The sequence below is a fragment of the Scardinius erythrophthalmus genome, assembly GCF_964197995.2.
Source record: "Scardinius erythrophthalmus genome assembly, chromosome: 14".
Classification (NCBI taxonomy): Eukaryota; Metazoa; Chordata; class Actinopteri; order Cypriniformes; family Leuciscidae; genus Scardinius; species Scardinius erythrophthalmus.
This window is the reverse complement of record NC_138234.1, coordinates 9,185,757-9,206,281: the sequence shown is the minus strand read 5'-3', so window position 1 is coordinate 9,206,281 and position 20,525 is coordinate 9,185,757. Positions and strand designations below refer to the sequence as shown.

Below are 20,525 nucleotides of genomic sequence, written 5' to 3'. Positions count from 1 at the left end.
ATTTCTCAACCGATTTCAATGGTTTATGATCCACATGGAATACAAAAAAGGTTCAGTCTCCAATTATTGAATCTTGCTTGAAAATTATTAATTGTAATTAGGAATTGTGAAAACTCGCACGTTTTCCTGGGTTAATAATTGTAGAGACATCCCTAATGTAATATACATGAAATATGTATAATGTATTTAATTTCTGTCTTAAACAGTTATATTAGCTTTTTCTCTTGTTCTTAAGCCTTTTTATTTTGAATCACGTCATAGGATGGATGTCAAAGGGCAATGTCAAACGAATAAAGATAATTTGCAGCTCAACACTTTATTAATCTGAAGCATTTATCTTAAGGCTCTTTTCACACACACACACACACACACACACACACACACACACACACACACACACACACACACACACACACACACACACACACACACACACACACACACCTTCCAGCTAGTGACATAATTGTTTATTTGTCAATTTATTACATTTAATGTTTAGGTATATGAATAATAAGACAAACACATGTGTTAAACTGCAAGCATAAGGTTAGGAGGAAAACTATATATAGAAATAAATTTCATGCATTTGCAAAAACTTGCTTTGTGTTACAGTTACACACGTTTCGTACCATTCAGATGAAGTAGACATTTATAACAATTTTAAAACCAACACCAGAGGGTTAATCATTGTTTTATGCTCTGTTTGTTTTAGTTCAGCAGGAATCCAAAGTGCAAAGAATAAGCACGTAAACTGTGTTTGTAAGCACAAAATGTGGATAAATTCACATGATCACAAGAAAATATTATTTTTCAAAAAGCTCCTAGACAGATAAATTAAAAAAAAGACAATTCACTTTTACTTTTCACAATTTCACAGTTTTTTTTTTTTCAGAATTTCTCAAGATCCAGGAAATGGATATGCTCAATAATTGTCAGTTATTTCTTATTGTGGAGTTTTTCCCTAAAAGATCCTCCAATCATCTGTTGGTTTGTGTTTCAGGTGTTTCTGAACGAGATGAAGTGAAGAGAAAGTCAGTGAAGGAGCAAGAATCTGTCACTTTATACACTGGTGTAATAAAAAAAACAAATGATGTGATGATGTGGGATCATAATGAAACTCTCATCGCTGAAATCACTGGAGATCAGAGTAAGATCTGTACAGATGTTCAGTGTAAAGAGAGATTCAGAGACAGACTGAAGCTGAATCATCAGACTGGATCTCTGACCATCATAAACACCAGAAACACAGACTCTGGAGAATATAAACTACAGATCAACAACAGCAGATTCAGCATCATTAGGAGATACAGTGTTTCTGTCACTGGTGAGTATTATTGAGTCATTAAGTAGCCTACATTTTCACATAGGTTTACAATAGTTTAATATATTTGTTTTTCTTGTGGCATGTTTGAAAAACGAGCTTTTACTCAATATTAAACTATATACATCATGTCTATCTCCTTTGCAGCATGTTAATTTTCACATGGTTTGTCGCCATCACAATAATCACATATGCAACAAAAACGTAACCACATATATCTATTATGACTAAAATATCAATTTTAGGGATGGTATTTAAGAATTGATTTTGATTCATTAAAAAGAAGATATAAAACTTACCACATACAGAAAATTTTTGGTACGGATACCAGTATTGTTAGATCCCTAACAAAAACACATATTTTAAGCTGGATAGGTAGCTTTGAGGTGTGAAACTTGCAGTATGTTTTATTTTAGGGTAACCTCTTACATGTCTTAATATCAAGGCAGATTTGATTTTCCATTTCATGCACCTTTAAAAAATCTGATAATTACAAAAACTGGAAAGGAAGCACTCAAATATTTGGATCATAAAGTGTACCAACCCTGAATCTTTGAACAAGATCATGTTGAATGAGTGTTCCTTTATATTATCTCCAATTTGCTGATGTTTTATAATGTTTGTTATAGATCAGACTAATGACTGTCTCCCATTCACTACAGATTCACATGTAGGACCTCCACAGCATCTCCGTTCTGGTGATATAACAGAAATAATATGTGTTTCTGTATTCTTGGCACTGCTGGTCTTGCCTTCAGCTGCGAGCCTGTTTTACTGTCTTTATAGGAAGTGGAAGTGTAAACAAAACAGACAAAAGTGTAAGTATTTCAGATGACACATAAAGAGAAAACATAATTAGCTTTATTGTGCTACAGTAGAGTACTAAAGACGGCACTTGTGCTGTATTCTGCTTTAGATTGATGAAATAATGCAGCCTGGTGAATATAAGAATCTTTGTAAAACATAAAAAAAAAAGGTAAAAAATTAAGAGAAATCATACTGACCCAAAACATTTGAACTTTATATATATGTGACCCTGGATCACAAAACCAGTCTTATGTTGCATGGGTATATTTGTGGCAATAGCCAACAAAACATTGTATGGGTCAAAATTATAGATTTTTCTTTTATGCCAAAAATCATTAGGATATTAAGTAAAGATCATGTTCCATGAAGATATTTTGTAAATTTCCCACCTTAAATATATAAAACATTTATTTTTGTGAATGGATGCAGCACAATCGCCAATAGAAATGGACAACTTTAAAGGTGATTTTCTCAATGTTTCGATTTTTCTGTACCCCCAGATTCCAGATTTTCAAATAGTTGTATCTCGGCCAAATATTGTCCTATCCTAACAAACCATACATCAATGGAAATATTATGTATTCAGCTTTCAGATTATGTATAAATCTCAATTTTAAAAAAATTACACATAAGACTGGTTTTGTGGTCTAGGGTCACATATATATATATATATATATATATATATATATATATATATATATATATATATATATATATTCCGTTTCAGTATTTTTCAATAATTCAACTGTCTGTTATTCTTATTCTGTACTTTTTTTTCTGTATTTCAATATATTTTTCATGATTTTGCTCTTGTGGATATAGAGTAGATCTAGTTTATTAGTCATTTTAGAGCTAGTAACAGATCACAAGTGGAAAATTGTATTTAGCATGGTAAAAGTACCACTACCTTACTGAAAAATTGTATGTAGGTTTGAAACTATTAAATAAATAAGTTTTTTGTTTAATGGTCAACAAGTGATGCAAATGATCTGCTTTGATTTTGTTCCTTTCTCTTATTGTTAGTTTTGTTCTTCTGATTTTGCAGATGGAGCGAAGATAGATTTGAAGATTGAGGGACAGTCTGTCACTCTTGACAGTGGTATTGAAATACAGAAAGATGATCACATAAAGTGGATGTATGGAGATAAAAAAAACTCTCTCATAGCTGAAATCAAAGAAGAGACCGGAGACTTCAATGTATATGATGATGCTGCAGATGAGAAATTCTTAGACAGACTGGAGCTGAACAAGAAGACTGGATCTCTGACCATCAGAAATAGCAGAAACACAGACTCTGGAGAATATAAACTACAGATCAACAGAAATGGAAAATCCTCATTCAAGAGATTCAGTGTTACTGTCTCTTGTGAGTAACTCAAATCTTTCAGTGTAATAATGGTCTTACTTTTTATCAACAGTCAAACATATTAATGGACTATGAGTTTGTATTAGATTGATCAGATTGTAGATGTGTAAAATAAAATTGCAGATACTATTGAAGCCTTAATCAGTTTCCTAAAAAAACACAATCACAAACACATTTACTTCAGATTTAGGTTTAGATTAATTAATATATGAATTATATTTGCATTGTGTTAACGCATTCTTCACTGTTTATTTGTGCAACATTTTGAATTGGTCAAAAAATCTTCACCCATTACATGCACTACTCCATTTCTCTTTTGATTTTAATTGTGTCTGTTTTGTTTGTGTCTTCCTTTAGGCCCTCCTGAACCCATATTAATTGTGTCAGATCAAATTGAGTTCCCTGAGATCAAAGTGCCTTTGATACAGGAGATTCCAACAGCTTCAGTATGAATCCACTGCATACATTTGTAAACGCCTGTAAAATCCCCCTTTCGACGAAGCTCTATGTTTGAAATCAACTTGTGTGCTCACACTGATTATAGATCAATCCTGAATCTTTGTTATAATCTAAGTATTTGCACAGTGTGCGATTTAGGGCTGGAAATATTAGCCTGAATGTCACGTGTATATTTGAGTACTTCACTTGTTCTTCTTTAAATATTAGTTTAGACCAGGTGTCACCAACCCTGCTCCTGGAGGGCTACTGTCCTGCAGACTTTAGGTCCAACCCTGTTCCAACACACCTGCCTGTAATTATCAAGCAACCCTGAACAGCTTGATTAGCTGGTCCAGGTGTGTTTGATTGGGGTTGGAGCTGAAATCTGCAGGACTGTAGCCCTCCAGGAGCAGGGTTGGTGACACCTGGTTTAGACATACAGGCTAAAGGCACATTTGAAAATAAGTTAATCAAATTGTTCATTAAATTTGCTAAAACTATATGATTAAATTACATAACTGTTTTGTTGTGTGTTGGTTGTGGATGTTTAATCCTGTGGTCAGGTCACAGTGTGTTTCTAAAGAGAGACATGTGATAGACCCAAACATAAAAAAAAAAAAAAAAAAAAAACGTGTTTATAAGAGACACATGATTTAAAATCATATTTAGCCTGCATCTTTCTCTGCCTGAAATTAATGTGAAACTTTTTTTTTCTTTGCAAAAATTATCTGTAAGTTTGTTTTGTTTTTTCTATTTGATTATATTAGAATCTCAGTGCCTTGTTTTTCATGATAATGTGTTGAAGATATCACTGTTCTGTCTGATCTCACTGATTTTTTTTATTCAGTTTAATTATATGCTAGAATTATTGTGTATAATAAATATTATTAAATATTATAAATATTATAATACACAATATAAATAAATATTATTTGTGTTTGGTGCATTGGGCTGGGCCATGCATGAAATTAGGCTATTGACAATAAAATGTTATTTCAGCTGTTATACAAAGCAGGTGTAAATAAGTCAAAATTATCAGTTAAATCAATTGTCAGTCAATAGTAATAATTTAAAATCTCTAGTTTTTCTATGTGTGTTTGTGTAACTGAAATATCAATCCTCCCTTTCTTTTTTTGCTTCTGTGAATCCGTGTTTTCTTAAGGTGAATGATAGTAGAATCATCTGGAATCCATATACTGTGATGGAGACTCCAATGAAACATCAAGTGATGTGGAAGAAAGCCATTGTGGCTATTATTATAAATGTTTTCAGAAAAGTAATTTCAGTGTTAGAGCTAAAAGCATGTGTGTTCTGCATAAATGTGAGACAACTGTCTATTTCTGCAGATATATTGATCTATATTCGTCATTCAAAAAGGGAAACCGACGCTGCACACAAACCATAAACAAAGCATATTTATATAAGCCTATATGTTTTTTATATAATATATTAATAAGATTTGTTCGTTACCTAGAGATATAATTAAACAAAAAGTATAGTCAAAACACATCTAACAGAACATAAGTTAATTTTTTTACAACATTATGTGCTCTTTTTTTTTTGTAAACAAAATGTCAATCTTTGTTTTTGTAACAGAAGATACAATACAAAAATCTTCAATATATTACAATCATCACATGTATAACGGATTGTCACCTCAAAAACAGTCTGTGGTGGAATAAGCAATGCTATATATAAATATATGTTTCACATCTTAATTTAAACTTTATTTTATTATTTTATTTGTAATTATGAGTAATAAACTAATTCAACTAATTTAATGTAAAGAGGGTACTATTACTAAGTAAATAATGTAAACTACATGTATCATTAGAGTTGCAATAGACTAAAGATTTTTCTAGTCGACTACTAGTCATTCATTTAAGCAATTAATCGACTAATCGCAGGTTCATATTCATTTATGCTTAAATGGGTGCATGGAGGAATATAGACTATTCTAACACACGCAAATGTAGGCTACTGATAATAAATGTGTCTGAAAATATATACAAATATAAAGTATTTTAATTGTTTATTAATAAACTATATTTTAACATATATCCATACATCTCCGCTGTAAATGCGCCTTTAGAGAGAAATGCACCTTTCATACGGACAGGATTACATAATCAGATATTTGCTTTCGATTCCAATTCTTCTGTTGTTGGACATTTCAAGCTTTATAAAGGTATATTTCTCATGTCTGTGAGGCTAGTCTAGGCTACGCTGTGTTTCAGTTCATGTTTGAGACGCACTCTCTTTCATGGAGACCATGAGAGCACGTCCTCTTTGTTTTCTTTCATTTTACAAAAGCACAACATTTTCTTGTTATTGTGAGTTTACACAAATAAAAGTAGTCGAATGATGTATTATTATTTTCTGTATGACCAGAAATTATGGAGTATTTAAAGTTGTTTACACTGTTGATGTGGGAAACTGTTGATGGGTTGTTGTAGTCCTTAAAAAAAAAAGATTTCTTTAAAAGCAAATATCTTCCTCTGCTTTGAACTTTGAGCATTGTAACTTTGCAGATGTTGTTTATTATTTCTTTATAACAATGGGTTTCTATGGGAAGAAAATGCTGTTCATATTCTGGGCTCATCTGCTTTTCATACATGGTTTATTATAAGGTGTGTACAGAATTTCATCTTTATCACTGTCTTATGACATTCTTCACCGTCTGTCTCTGCACTACAGTTCCCAGAATCCTCCTCCATCATCACCTGCACCTGCTGTTCATCACTATCATCATCTCATTCACCTGTGTTCCAGTTATTATCATCATCTGCATCACCTGTTTTGTGTTCATCTGTCTGTGTATTTAAGTTCCCCTTCTCACCCATGTCTTTGCTGGTTATTGTTTGTGTAGTTAGCACTCTGTCTGTGCACGCACACTGTTTCATATATTCTTCAGTTTAAATAAATATTGAGTATTTTGTATCTTCTCTTGACCTTCGTCTTCTTCATCCACCTGTTGACGTTACACTTATAGCCTATTAAGCCACCTGAAGCGTTTTCTTTAAGGGTTTTCTGGGAGAAAAATGTTTAAGAGTGTAATTAAACGCAATACGTTCATATTCGTGGCTTATCTGCTATTCTAGGCTACATATGTTTTATTAAAAGATGTATACAGAATTTGATCTTTTGACATGAATGTCCATTGGGGGCTGCTTCTATTTGCTTCATCTTTTTGAACATAGAAGTATGATAAAGGAGGACTGGAACGCAGCCCAGTAAGAGCCTTCAAGTTCTTTTTTTGAATTATTCTTTTTGTGGCAAAGCAACAAAAACAGGTTTCCATGCAGTGCACATTTATCAGTTATACGTATTTGTGGAAGGAATTTTTTTTTTTTTCTTATGGATTACTCATGTTTCACATTCAATTAATTTTAGACCCAGACCAATCAGCAAATAAGTGCCCATAAAATCCGGCCAAACCAGTGCTAAAAATATCTAAAATGTTTCCCTAGAATGACTGGTGGAAATTGTTTTGTAAATACTTTAAATTATTACTACTCAAAACCGTATTAAGTAGAAAAGGGGTTAGCTTTGTTCCCCCTCTATCAGCTTGATTCGCGCTGATTGGTCAAACCAGTGCTTTCACTTTTATGTAAACAACAACAGCGCAGTATAGGCTACGTGTTTCAATTTATTCGAGAGTATAACGATATTCCATTTCCTTGTGTGTTCCTTACAAAACAAGACAATCATTAAATACAGAAATATAAATTAAATGACATATTTTTATTCAAGAATAATTAACAATACCCCACGTAAAAAAAAAAAAAAAAAAAAAAACACAATACACCACGTTAAAAAAATGCTACATAGTAAAGGCATGGCCGATATAATTATTATATTGCACTTAATGGATATCGAATATGGGAGCGCAATCGACGCGCTTTGTGATAGAGCCTGGTGACGTGACAGTGAGATAACGAAGCTTCATTTCCACAGGTCACGTGACAGACTCACGGAAAACTGGATTACAGCCTCAACGCAGAGACCGAAGTAGATCGTGCTCAGATAATCTTTCTAAACTGTTATTTCAAACCTCAGAGCTGTTGGAAGAAAATGTTTAAAGGAAAAACATTCGTTTTTTTCTGTCTGTACTTTTGCCGTCTGGATGGTGAGTTACAAACTTTTTGGGGTGTTCTGGTAAAAGTTAGTTCAGATCAACAGTCCACCATTTAAATCAGTCAGAAGATGAGCTCTTGCTCTTATTCCCAGATATTACTGAGATGTAGATGTGACCATGAGAAGTTTCATGTTATATTTACTTATGGAACTTATAACATTAAACCAAAATGTGAAATGTAAACAATGTGAAGGTGTGTAAACTCAGATATCTGTTTTCCACCCTGCCATTTATTTACCATGATAATGTTTCTATCTTTCTACTTTCTCAAAGTTTGTAATCATTTAGAAACTAACAGTTAAAGCTTCATTAAAACAATGTAAAGTTGAATGTGTGACTGAGAGACTGTTTCTGTGTGTTCTTCAGGAATGTTTGCTGACACAGATGCAGTAAAGTCAGAGTCAGTGATGGAGGGAGATTCAGTCTCTCTAAACTCTGGTCTCACTGAAATACAAACAGGTGAAGAGATAATGTGGAGATTTGGAACTAACAGGAATCTTATAGCTAAAACTGATGGAGTGAGAAATACGATCTATGATGTTCTTGATGGGAGATTCAGAGACAGACTGAAGCTGGAGAATAAGACTGGATCTCTGACCATCATGAACATCAGAACTGAAGATGCTGGAGTTTATGAAGTTGAGATCAGCCGCACTAGCTCATCGCCTACATACAGATTCACTGTTACTGTCAATGGTGAGTAGAGAAATACAGCTGAGCTCACTCTATTATATATTATATATAATGTAAACTATACGCAGGTGTGTAAACTCAGATATCTGTGTTTTCGACCCTGCCATTTATTTCCCATGATGCTATTTCTATCTTTCTAGTTTCTCAAAGTTTGTAATCATTTAGAAACTAACAGTTAAAGCTTCATTAAAACAATTTAAAGTTGAATGTGTGACTGAGAGACTGTTTCTGTGTGTTCTTCAGGAGTGTTTGCTGACACAGATGCAGTGAAGTCAGTGTCAGTGATGGAGGGAGATTCAGTCTCTCTAAACTCTAGTCTCACTGAAATACAGAGAGGTGATTGGATAACGTGGACATTTGGAACTAACGGGCCTCTTCTAGCTAAAACTGATGGAGTGAGAAATACGATCTATGATGTTCTTGATGGGAGATTCAGAGACAGACTGAAGCTGGATGAGAAGACTGGATCTCTGACCATCATGAACATCAGAACTGAAGATGCTGGAGTTTATGAAGTTAAGATCAGCCGCAGCAGCTCATCGACTAAACACAGATTCACTGTTACTGTCTATGGTGAGTAGAGCAATACAGCTCACTCTATTATATAACAGAAGAGCCATTTTATTGTTATAATTCTTCTTGATACTACAAAGTATATAAATTCATATTTATTTGTGATCTTTGAAATTTCTCTATGACACTGTAATTCCATTTTAAATCATTCATAGGCTACTTAAAACCCTGAAAACTGACGGTCATACATCCACATCGGTCATACTGTCATAATTTTTCATATAAAAACCCATATAGCTCAGTCCAAATGATATTTCATGCAAACTTAGCCATATACTTATACAATGAACCGTCTCCACAGAAAAGCCTTTTATTTTTGTAGACTGAAACATCTCCATTGACTTCCATTCAAACAGAGCAGCTTCTGGGAGCGTATTACAGAAAGATTATCACCTTATAATCCTGTCTTATCCTTTTGTAAACGTGCGCATTTCAGTGAGGACCTGAACGCTCACCTAAAATTGTGTTTGATCGTTTGACATATGAGAGGTCATTGTATTATTAAAACACATTTTACATTTCAGACCTCAAAACCTCACTTGAAAACATTTATTGAAACCAAGCTACAACATTGTGACGTTATAATGTGGAGAAAATAGAGAAGTCGTTTTCATGTCAAATCCAAGAGGTTTCTTCAGTCAAAAGACAACCTCCCTGTCTCTCGTGAAGCCAACACAGAAGTGACTTAAACTGCAGTTCATCGACTGACCGCTAGAGACCGGCTCCAAAACTGAGTCAATCCCATAATCCCATGTTAATACGCCCAACTTTACAGCAGAAAAAAAATATATTTACAGCCTGGTGCAAAAATTGGTATTTGGGTCTATATAGCTAATTTTGCCCTTCATGAAAACTGTGAGGTTTTTTTTTTTTCTGCAGTTGCAATTGAACAGAACTGCCACATTGTCTTATATTTCAACATCAGCACTTGTGTACTTTTTCTTTATTTATGTTCTCTAGTCTTGTGTTTTCCATCTTGTTTGTCAGGTCCTGACAAATCCGATAAAGAATTGTACGAGAGGGGGACGGAGCAAGAGTAGGACACGAGTATGTTTCTCCACGCTTCCTTTTTGATCTATTTATAGGTTTCACCACATACATTACAGTTTTAATGGAAAAACATTAGTTTTTTTCTGGCTGTACTTTTGCCGTCTGGATGGTGAGTTACAAACTGTTTGGGGTGTTCTGGCAGAAGTTAGTTCAGATCAAAAATACACCATTTAAATCAGTCAGAAGATGAGCTCTTGCTCTTATTCCCAGATATTACTGAGATGTAGATGTGACCATGAGAAGTTTCATGTTACATTTACTTATGGAACTTATAACATTAAACCAAAATGTGAAATGTAAACAATGTGAAGGTGTGTGAACTCAGATATCTGTGTTTTCCACCCTGCCATTTATTTACCATGATGATGTTTCTATCTTTCTACTTTCTCAATGTGTGTAATCATTTAGAAACTAACAGTTAAAGCTTCATTAAAACAACTTAAAGTTGAATGTGTGATTGAGAGACTGTTTCTGTGTGTTCTTCAGGAGTGTTTGCTGACACAGATGCAGTGAAGTCAGTGTCAGTGATGGAGGGAGATTCAGTCTCTCTAAACTCTGGTCTCACTGAAATACAGAAAGGTGAAGAGATAATGTGGAGGTTTGGAACTAACGGGCCTCTTCTAGCTAAAACTGATGGAGTGAACAACATGATCCCTGATGTTCTTGATGAGAGGTTCAGAGACAGACTGAAGCTGGACAAGAAGACTGGATCTCTGACCATCATGAACATCAGAACTGAACATGCTGGAGTTTATGAAGTTAAGATCAGCCGCACTAGCTCATCGTCTACATACAGATTCACTGTTACTGTCTATGGTGAGTAGAGAAATACAGCTCACTCTATTATATAACAGAAGAGCCATTTTATTGTTATAATTCTTCTTGATACTACAAATTAAAAATTCATATTTATTTGTGATCTTTGAAATTTCTCTATGACACTGTAATTCCATTTTAAATCATTCATAGGCTACTTAAAACCCTGAAAGCTGACGGTCATACATCCACATCGGTCATACTGTTATAATTTTTCATATAAAAACCCATATAGCTCAGTCCAAATGATATTTCATGCAAACTTAGCCATATACTTATACAATGAACCGTCTCCACAGAAAAGCCTTTTATTTTTGTAGACTGAAACATCTCCATTGACTTCCATTCAAACAGAGCAGCTTCTGGGAGAGTATTACAGAAAGATTATAACTTTATAATCCTGTCTTATCCTTTTGTAACAGTGGCCATTTCAGTGAGGACCTGAACGTTCACCTGAAATTGTGTTTGATCGTTTGACATATGAGAGGTCATTGTATTATTAAAACACACTTTACATTTCAGACCTCAAAACCTCACTTGAAACATTTATTGAAACCAAGCTACAACATTGTGACGTTATAATGTGGAGAAAATAGAGAAGTCGTTTTCATGTCAAATCCAAGAGGTTTCTTCAGTCAAAAGACAACCTTCCTGTTTCTCGTGAAGCCAACACAGAAGTGACTTAAACTGCAGTTCATCGACTGGCCGCTAGAGACCGGCTCCAAAACCGAGTCAATCCCATATTTATATCCCATGTTAATACGCCCAACTTTACAGCAGAAAAAAATGTTTACAGCCAGGTGCAAAAATTGGTATTTGGGACTATATACCGTATTTTCCAGACTATAAGTCGCGCCGGAGTATAAGTCGCATCAGTCAAAAAATGCGTCATGAAGAGGAAAAAACATATTTAAGTCGCACTGGACTATAAGTCGCATTTATTTAGAAATTTATTTCACAAAATCCAAGACCAAGAACAGACATTTAATCTAGAAAGACAAGTTAAACTACACAGTAGCACACAGAACAACAGGCTGAGTAGGTGTCCGGTATGTTAATGCAACACATTAACAGTTATTCAGCTACACAATAGCATAAAGAACATATACCTGGGAGGCTGAATAGGCTAAATTAACATAAGCCAGCGAGTCCAACAAGCAAGTTACCAGTAAACGCTCCCGCGATCTCATTCCACATCACTGAATCCATTGAATTTTCTTCATCCTTGGTGTCGCTTCTGAACAACTCCGCCATAGAGCGCCCTCTCACGGCTGTAGACGGTAATGTTTTCTCTTGGTTCATCTCAGGCTACGTTTACACGTGGATGGCTATTTTCATAAACGGACTTTTCACCCCTCTTCGTTTTCAAAAATAACATCGTGCACACGAACCTGTGTATATGCTGTCAAGAGCATGTCAAACCTGTAGGTGGCAGTGTAACGAGAAGCTCAAGCCCACCTTAGCCAATCAGAATCCGGAAAATAGTCACATTCTGTGACGTCGCTGCCTAAAACTCCGTTTTTCTCTGTTTACATGCAAACGGGCAAACGAAGATTTTCAAAATCTCCACTCTGGCCGGAGTTTTTAGAAAGAATCGGTTTCATTGGCGAATCCTCCGTTTGCGTGTAAACGAAGGGCGCAAACGAAGGGAAAAGTCTCCGTTTTTCAAAATAACCATGTACGTGTAAACGGGGCCTCAGTCTGAATTAATTTTGATATATAAGTCGCACCTGACTATAAGTCGCAGGACCAGCCAAACTATGAAAAAAAGTGTGACTTATAGTCCGGAAAATAAGGTAGCTAATTTTGCCCTTCATGAAAACTGTGAGGGTTTTTTTTTCCTGCAGTTGCAATTGAACAGAACTGCCACATTGTCTTATATTTCATCATCAGCACTTGTATACTTTTTCTTTATTTATATTCTCTAGTCTTGTGTTTTCCATCTTCTTTGTCAGGTCCTGACAAATCCGATAAAGAATTGTACGAGAGGGGGACAGAGCAAGAGTCGGACACGAGTATGTTTTCTCCACGCTTCCTTTTTGATCTATTTATAGGTTGCACCACATACATTACAGTTTTAAAGGAAAAACATTCGTTTTTTTCTGGCTGTACTTTTGCCGTCTGGATGGTGAGTTACAAAGTTTTTTTGGGGTGTTCTGGTAAAAGTTAGTTCAGATCAACAGTCCACTATTTAAATCAGTCAGTGAAATGTACAGGTAGATGGAACACCTGCTAGGCATTTCTGCCGGTCGCACCTCCTCCGGTGCCCATGGGTCAGCTGCAGGGTCATCAGCCAGGAACCACCATTCACCAACGTTTCACTCCTTTAATCCTGGAACGTCTCCTGGTGGCGGAGCAGTGACGGACGTCTCCCTGTCACCCCTGCAGCTGATTGGTATCACCCTCTGCGGCTGTTATCGAGGTTAGTTGTGCTTTCCCCAGCTCTTGTCTTTCCTCCTCAGCCAGAGCCAAAAGCTCCCCTTCTCTGCCTCCTCCGCTAGCTCTTTGGTTGCCTTCTTTAGGTTCCCTCCGGTCACTCCTACGTCCCTCAGAAGGCGTGTGGTTGACAGCCCCACGTAACCTCGGCATCCAACCTCCACTGGATAGATGGAGGTCTTCCAGCCAGCCTCCCGGCACTCAGCAGTCAACTCTGAGTACTTGTCCTTCTTACGTTCATAGGCGGCCTCCATCCCCTCCTCCGCTGGTACTGTGAGCTCAATGAGGAGCACAGATTTTATCTTGGTAGACCACACCGCTATGTCAGGGCGGAGAGATGTAGCAGTAATCTCAAGCGGGAAACGGAGCTGCCTGTCGAGATCAACTCTCATATTCCACTCCTGGTCAGGGGAAAATGGCCTAGCTGTTTCTCTTGGCCTGAGGTTTCTTCTTCCCCCATCTTCCGTGACAAAGGTGATGTGGTTGTGGTTCTCTGCTGGTGGTACCCATTTGCTGCCCTGTCGCCGCCCCTCTATCACCTCGGCCAGCTTTCTCAGGACCTGGTCGTGACGCCATCTATAGCGTCCCTGGGATAGCGCAATCTTACAGCCTGACAAGATGTGCTGGAGGCTTGCGTTAGGGGTATTGCAGAGTGTGCAGCCTTCCTCACTCCCAAACCACTGTTGAAGGTTCCGAGGACAGGGAAGCGTGTCGTAGGTTGTGCGGATGAGGAAGCTGAGCCTTGCCTGTGGGATTTTCCACAGGTCTGCCCAGGTGATGTTTCGGTTGACATTTCCCTCCCAGGTTGTCCACTTTCCCTGTTGGCCCTGCGACACGGCCTTGATCTTGTAACGCTCTTTCTCCATCCTTGTCACCTCCGCCACCACCATCTCCTTCCTCTCTTTGCGATTGGCCTTGGACCAGAACCGTGGCGCTTCTTCCCACCCTAGAGATTGGCATGGTTTTATTTCAGTTAGCCTAATAGCTAGTTTAATTTGCATTGAGAGATGATCTTATGGAAAGTACCCCATGCCAATCTCTAGGTATGGTGAAGGTTATGTGATGATGTGGGACTATTTTAATTCCAGAGGCCAAGGGAACTTTATCAGGATGCATAGTATCCTAAAAAAAAATACTTAAAAATAAAAATCTGCCTGCCTCTATGGGAATTTAACATAGGGGTGTCCAAACGTATGCACCCTGTATTTTAAGGAAGAACATTTATTTATTTACGATACATTATTCATTCACAAAGAAAATTGGTGTCCTTAAAGGTTGGATTTTTCCTAATTTTTTAAATTAAGGCATTAAGTTCAATTTCCAAAAGATGATTTTTTATTCCTCTTTTTAGTCAACTTTAGCATGGGTGCCTAAACTTATGCATAGCACTGTATTACTGAGATGTAGGCCTTGTCCACACGGACACGGGTATTTTTATAACCATGACTTTTTTTACGCGGTTCGGCCATTCGTCCACACGGAAACGCAGTATCAGGTCACTGAAACCGAACATTTTTGAAAACCTCTGCCAGGGTGAGGATTTTCAGAAACGCCGGTTGCAGTATTGTCATGTAGACAGTAAAACCGGGGTTTTTGCTTCTGATTCAGGCTTCTGATTGGCCAACGTGGCTTTACGATCGCCGCCTGCTGGTGTGGCATGCTCTTGACAGCGCGTGATAGCGTGTTTTTGTGTTTTCATGTAGGCGGAGATTTCTTTTAAACCGAGCATGTGTGGACAGGATTTTTTTTTTAAAACGCAGGAGGAAAAACTCCGGTTATAAAAATACCCGTGTCCGTGTGGACTAGGCCATAGATGTGATCATGAGAAGTTTCCTACTGTTTTATTTACTTATGGGACTTACAACACTAAACCAAAACGTAAAATGTAAACTATGTGCAGGTGTGTGAACTCATATCTGTGTTTTCCACCCTGCAATTTATATCCCATGATGCTGTTTCTATCTTTCTTTTTTCTCAAAGTTTTCAATCATTTAGAAAAAAACTGTTAAAACTTCATTAAAACAGCTTAAAGTTGAATGTGTGACTGAGAGGCTGTTTACACCTGGCCACTTCATGCGTTTCCTCATGCTATCTGATCGTGAAAAGACCAGGTGTAAATGCCCTCCGAAACGCATTCGAGACGGATTTGAATCCGATCACTCAAACCACTTCAGGAGGAGGTCTGAGATCCAGACGAAACTGGACAAGTGTAAATGCATCTGGTTGTTGAAACCACATATGTAAATTTTACTCCTCCTAAAAATGCTAGAAAAATAAACGTGTGAGAGCGTGTTATAGGCTATATGTAGATGCTAATGTTATAGCCAGAAATGACGACGCTACTGGAACACGCGCGTCACCGCAGATGAGCATATTCATCTACAGCCAACGTGCAAACTATCGCAAATCAAAGTGAAAGTAAGTAGCAGACGCTTAACACACAATCATCATCATTAAAAGTAAAGAAACGAAATGATCTTACCAGGGCTGTTGCCGCTCTCTCTTATTGTGGTCTTTGATTTTGAAATGTTAGCTGATGATCAATAAAATGCAGCTCATATCTGTTGCTTTCGGTGACGTGCACTCCTTTAATCTGCATATAGCGCGGGAAATGAAGATCGGATTTAAATCCGTTTAGCAAAAACACATTTATGTGACCAGGCGTAGGCTAAATGGAATCGTTTTGATAAATCAGATAGCTATCCAATCTGAGAAAACGCATTACATGTAAGTGGCCAAGTGTAAACACCCCCTGGCTGAGAGACTGTTTCTGTGTGTTCTTCAGGAGTGTTTGCTGACACAGATGCAGTGAAGTCAGTGTCAGTGATGGAGGGAGGTTCAGTCACTCTAAACTCTAGTCTCACTGAAATACAGAGAGATGAAGAGATATTCTGGAGGTTTGGAACTAACGGGCCTCTAATAGCTAAAACTGATGGAGTGAAAAATATGATCCCTGATAATCTTGATGGGAGATTCAGAGACAGACTGAAGCTGGACGAGAAGACTGGATCTCTGACCATCTTGAACATCAGAACTGAACATGCTGGAGTTTATGAAGTTGAGATCAGCCGCAGCAGCTCAGTGTCTAAATACAGATTCACTGTTACTGTCTATGGTGAGTTGAGAAATACAGCTCACTCTATTATATATTACAAAAGTGCCATTTTATTGTTATAATTCTTCTTGATACTACAAAGTAAAAATTCATATTTATTTGTGATCTTTGAAATTTCTCTATGACACTGTAATTCCATTTTAAAAATGAATTCATAGGCTACCCTGAAACCCTGAAAACTGACGGTCATACATCCACATCGGTCATACTGTTATAATTTTTCATATAAAAACCCATATAGCTCAGCCCAAATGATATTTCATGCAAACTTAGCCATATACTTATATGATGAACCGTCTCCACAGAAAAGCATTTTATTTTTGTAGGCTGAAACATCTCCATTGACTTCCATTCAAACAGAGCAGCTTCTGGGAGAGTATTACAGAAAGATTATAACTTTATAATCCTGTCTTATCCTTTTGTAACAGTGGCCATTTCAGCAAGGACCTGAACGTTCACCTGAAATTGCGTTTGATCGTTTGACATTTGAGAGGTCATTGTATTATTAAAAAAAATTTTTTTTTTTTTTTTTTTCAACATTAGAACTCATCCTTTTGAATTATATTAAGCCTTAAAGTTCTGCATAATTAAGGGCGTGGCCACTTGAGTGACAGGTGGATTCCGCTGATGTCACTAGCCGTTTGTCTACTGTCTGTTAGTGTCACGTTACCTCATAATCCCGCCTCTTAATCCCGCCTCTTTGCCCATGTTTCCCTGTTTCCCTTTCCCTGTTTTTACGGGTTTTCCTGCAGTTGCAATTGAACAAACTGCCACATTGTCTTATATTTCAACATCAGCACTTGTGTACTTTTTCTTTATTTATATTCTCTTGTCTTGTGTTTTCCATCTTCTTTGTCAGGTCCTGACAAAACCGATAAAGAATTGTACGAGAGTGGGGCGGAGCAAGAGTAGGACACGAGTATGTTTTCTCCACGCTTCCTTTTTGATCTATTTATAGGTTGCACCACATACATTACAGTTTGTTTATCAATGTATATTGTTCTGAAGGGTGATGTCTTCCAGTATATTCCTCTACTGATTTCTCTCACTAAAATGATTATGCTGTCATTTGTTTAAACACATGAATTTGCTTTAGAAAAAAATATTTTGTAAAATTGTCATTAACTTTCACCAGTGTGGAAGAATCCCTGTATTATTAACAGAGGAATAAGTCTTTCACATCTCCACATTAGGTGTGTTCATACAGAGAATATATCTATGAAAATGATATAAACACACATTAATGCCTGTTCTCTTCATCTCTTCCAGGTTCAGCTCCGTCTGCTGGTGCTGTAGCAGGAATGGTTATTGTTGTTGTTGTTCTCCTGCATTTGGCTCTCTGAATTTACTAGAAGAATGGGGGGGGGAAACAGCAGAATACAAACACTCAATTCAGCGGATGCAAAATAATGACTTTTTTGAATGTATAATCACATTTTACCATCATTGGGCCTCAGAGGTTGAAATGTTCCTTCAAACAATGTTCCAAAAAATATGTTTGTAATGTTGTTGCTCTTGTTTCTCTGTGGGACCCCCTCTCTCGTTACGCTGGTTATGCTTTTACCGCCTCGTCTCAGCCGCCTTTATCAAACTGGCGCTTACTCGCCGTATAGGTAGAAAATGCATGATTTGACTTGTTAAACATGAAGAGGACTTATCCGTCTGGCATGGCCGCTCGCTCTAATGTTAATCTAGATAAACGTTTGCTATTATTATTCGCATATCCAAGTGTTTATTGCGGAGTGTGGAGCGTTCTTACTGCGTGACATGGAGACGCCGGCGCGATCACTTGCATTTTCAGTGAGAACATTCGTTTGAACAGCATACACACGCTCGGACATTTGACTACACATCTCTTTTTTGACATTATTGATACTGCTTTCAATCGAAAATGCAACAGACTGGTCTACGGGCCTGCACAGCAACAGGAAATAGAAATGATCTAAAAAAACTGCCTATGTTTACGGTTTAACCCTTCACCGGGGTGGGTCTAAATAAGTCTGACTTCTTCCCACTCCGTTTCGAGCAATTGATTGATTTATGATGTTAAAGTAAGGTGAATTTACCTTGTTCCAATGCTTCTTTAGTGCCTTTGTTATATGTCACTATATTGCTTGAAATAAAGTCTTTTTTTTATGAAAATAAAAGAGGCAGAGTGGTGTTTTATAACATATTTTGTTTTATTGTAGCCTAATTATACATAACGAGATAACTGGAGTAGCCAGAGCGAGCTCAGTGAAGCGATCAAGAACACTGCTGTTCCACTTGCAGAATTACCGGGTTTGCGTCCTCCCATCCTCGGGAGTTTGTTGTCCTGAGTCGAACTTGGTAAGTCCGAACTACTAAGGCACAAGTGCGAAATTTGCACAATTGGTATAGAGAAACAGTGCTGAGTTGACAGAGAACGTTTATACCGAGCTTTGGGAGACCGCGCTGAACCTGATCTAAACCAGGGGCCTGTATCATGATGGGAGTTGAACAAACTCATGGTTATATAGGATTAGTTTTGAGTTGACAAAACCAAACCAATCCAGCCAGGCTTTGTTGGTACCATGATACTGATCATCAACTTTCTCTGTCAACTCAGGTTTTGATCCTGAGTTTAGGAGTTTAGGTGTGACATCAGTAGCGAAAAGCCAATCACATGCTGAGAAAGAGTGAAACTGAGATTTATTTCTCTTGAGAGGAGCAGCGCGATTCACTACAGAATATTACGAGATTGAAAAATATAAAGAATTTAGACAGATTTACACAGCAGGAAGAAAATAGCTGTCTATGAAAGAGGACAACTAAAAGAAAAAGTATTGCTATATCAGTTCAAGAAAAAGTTGAGAAGTTAGTTTATACAGTTGATAAAGGCATAGAGAGAATTGAACGTTTAAGCTCACATGTCATTTGATAGCTTTATTGATTCTAGCGTATATATATATATATATATATATATATATATATATATATATATATATATATATATATTATTGTATTTATTAATTTAAACTGTGCATAATAATAATTGATGAACTAAAATTGTACATGTGTGATTGATTAAGGGTACAATAATTACATAAATAATATCCAAATCATACTAAATTATTATTCTAAATAAGCATTACTAAAAGCCAGAAGATTTTGTCTTTAAAATCATTTGCTATGTAGTGACCTTTAATTTGGAGCAGAAACAGGTGGAGTGACTTTATCGCATTAGACATGTGACACTCACAGGCAGGGGCGCCGCTAAGGGGGGGGAAAGTTAGGACGATTCTAAGGGCCCATGCACTTTTGGGGGCCCCAGAGATCGATTTTATTAACAGAATGGGTGCGGTAGGGGGCCCAACCTCATATTCTTTCATAGGGCCCAAAATTGATAGCGGCGCCCCTGCTCACAGCTGATTGTTCCAAGTTCGGTTTGCAACCTCTTACCTGGAACATCACCTGACCAGGTTAGCCGTGGAGTGTAAGTTACTATGACGATGAACACTGCTAAAAGCCAAACCACTTTCATGATGCCTAAAACCCAGGGTTGGCGCAAACTAAACTGAAACTACTGTATTGGGCTAGCCACCTAAACCAGGTTTATGGTATAGGCCCCAGGTTGGATTTATCTGGATTTGTCAAGTCTAAATCTACTCTGAAACTCAGAGTTTGTTGAGCTAGCTTTGTGCAACAGGCCACAGCTTTTGTGTGATTCTCAAGCAATCCTGAAGAGCTTGATGAGCAGGTTTAGTTGTGTTTGATTAGAGTTGGAGCTGAACTCTGCGGGACAGTGCAGGGT

General features: G+C 37.1%; 2 protein-coding genes across 3 annotated transcripts in view; one reads left to right on the top strand and one right to left on the bottom strand.

Annotated features, from left to right (window-relative positions):
- LOC308701939 (uncharacterized protein) overlaps positions 1–20,525 on the bottom strand; it is a 99,182-nt gene that overhangs the window by 61,463 nt on the left and 17,194 nt on the right. The gene's annotated exons all lie outside the window — the stretch shown is intronic.
- The window catches only part of LOC308701936 (cell adhesion molecule CEACAM2-like), a 21,268-nt gene continuing 8,628 nt past the window's right edge, over positions 7,886–20,525 (top strand). The window contains exons 1-7 of one of the 2 annotated variants that reach the window (XM_081384416.1): positions 7,886–8,061; positions 8,437–8,766; positions 9,007–9,336; positions 10,873–11,202; positions 16,424–16,753; positions 17,613–17,672; positions 18,023–18,925. In XM_081384416.1, the coding sequence (XP_081240542.1) occupies positions 8,007–8,061; positions 8,437–8,766; positions 9,007–9,336; positions 10,873–11,202; positions 16,424–16,753; positions 17,613–17,665 (1,428 nt within the window). In that variant the 5' untranslated portion in view covers positions 7,886–8,006 and the 3' untranslated portion in view covers positions 17,666–17,672; positions 18,023–18,925. Of the gene's footprint in view, positions 8,062–8,436; positions 8,767–9,006; positions 9,337–10,872; positions 11,203–16,423; positions 16,754–17,612; positions 17,673–18,022; positions 18,926–20,525 lie in introns of those variants that run through there. The other variant, XM_081384417.1, reaches the window with a different exon arrangement.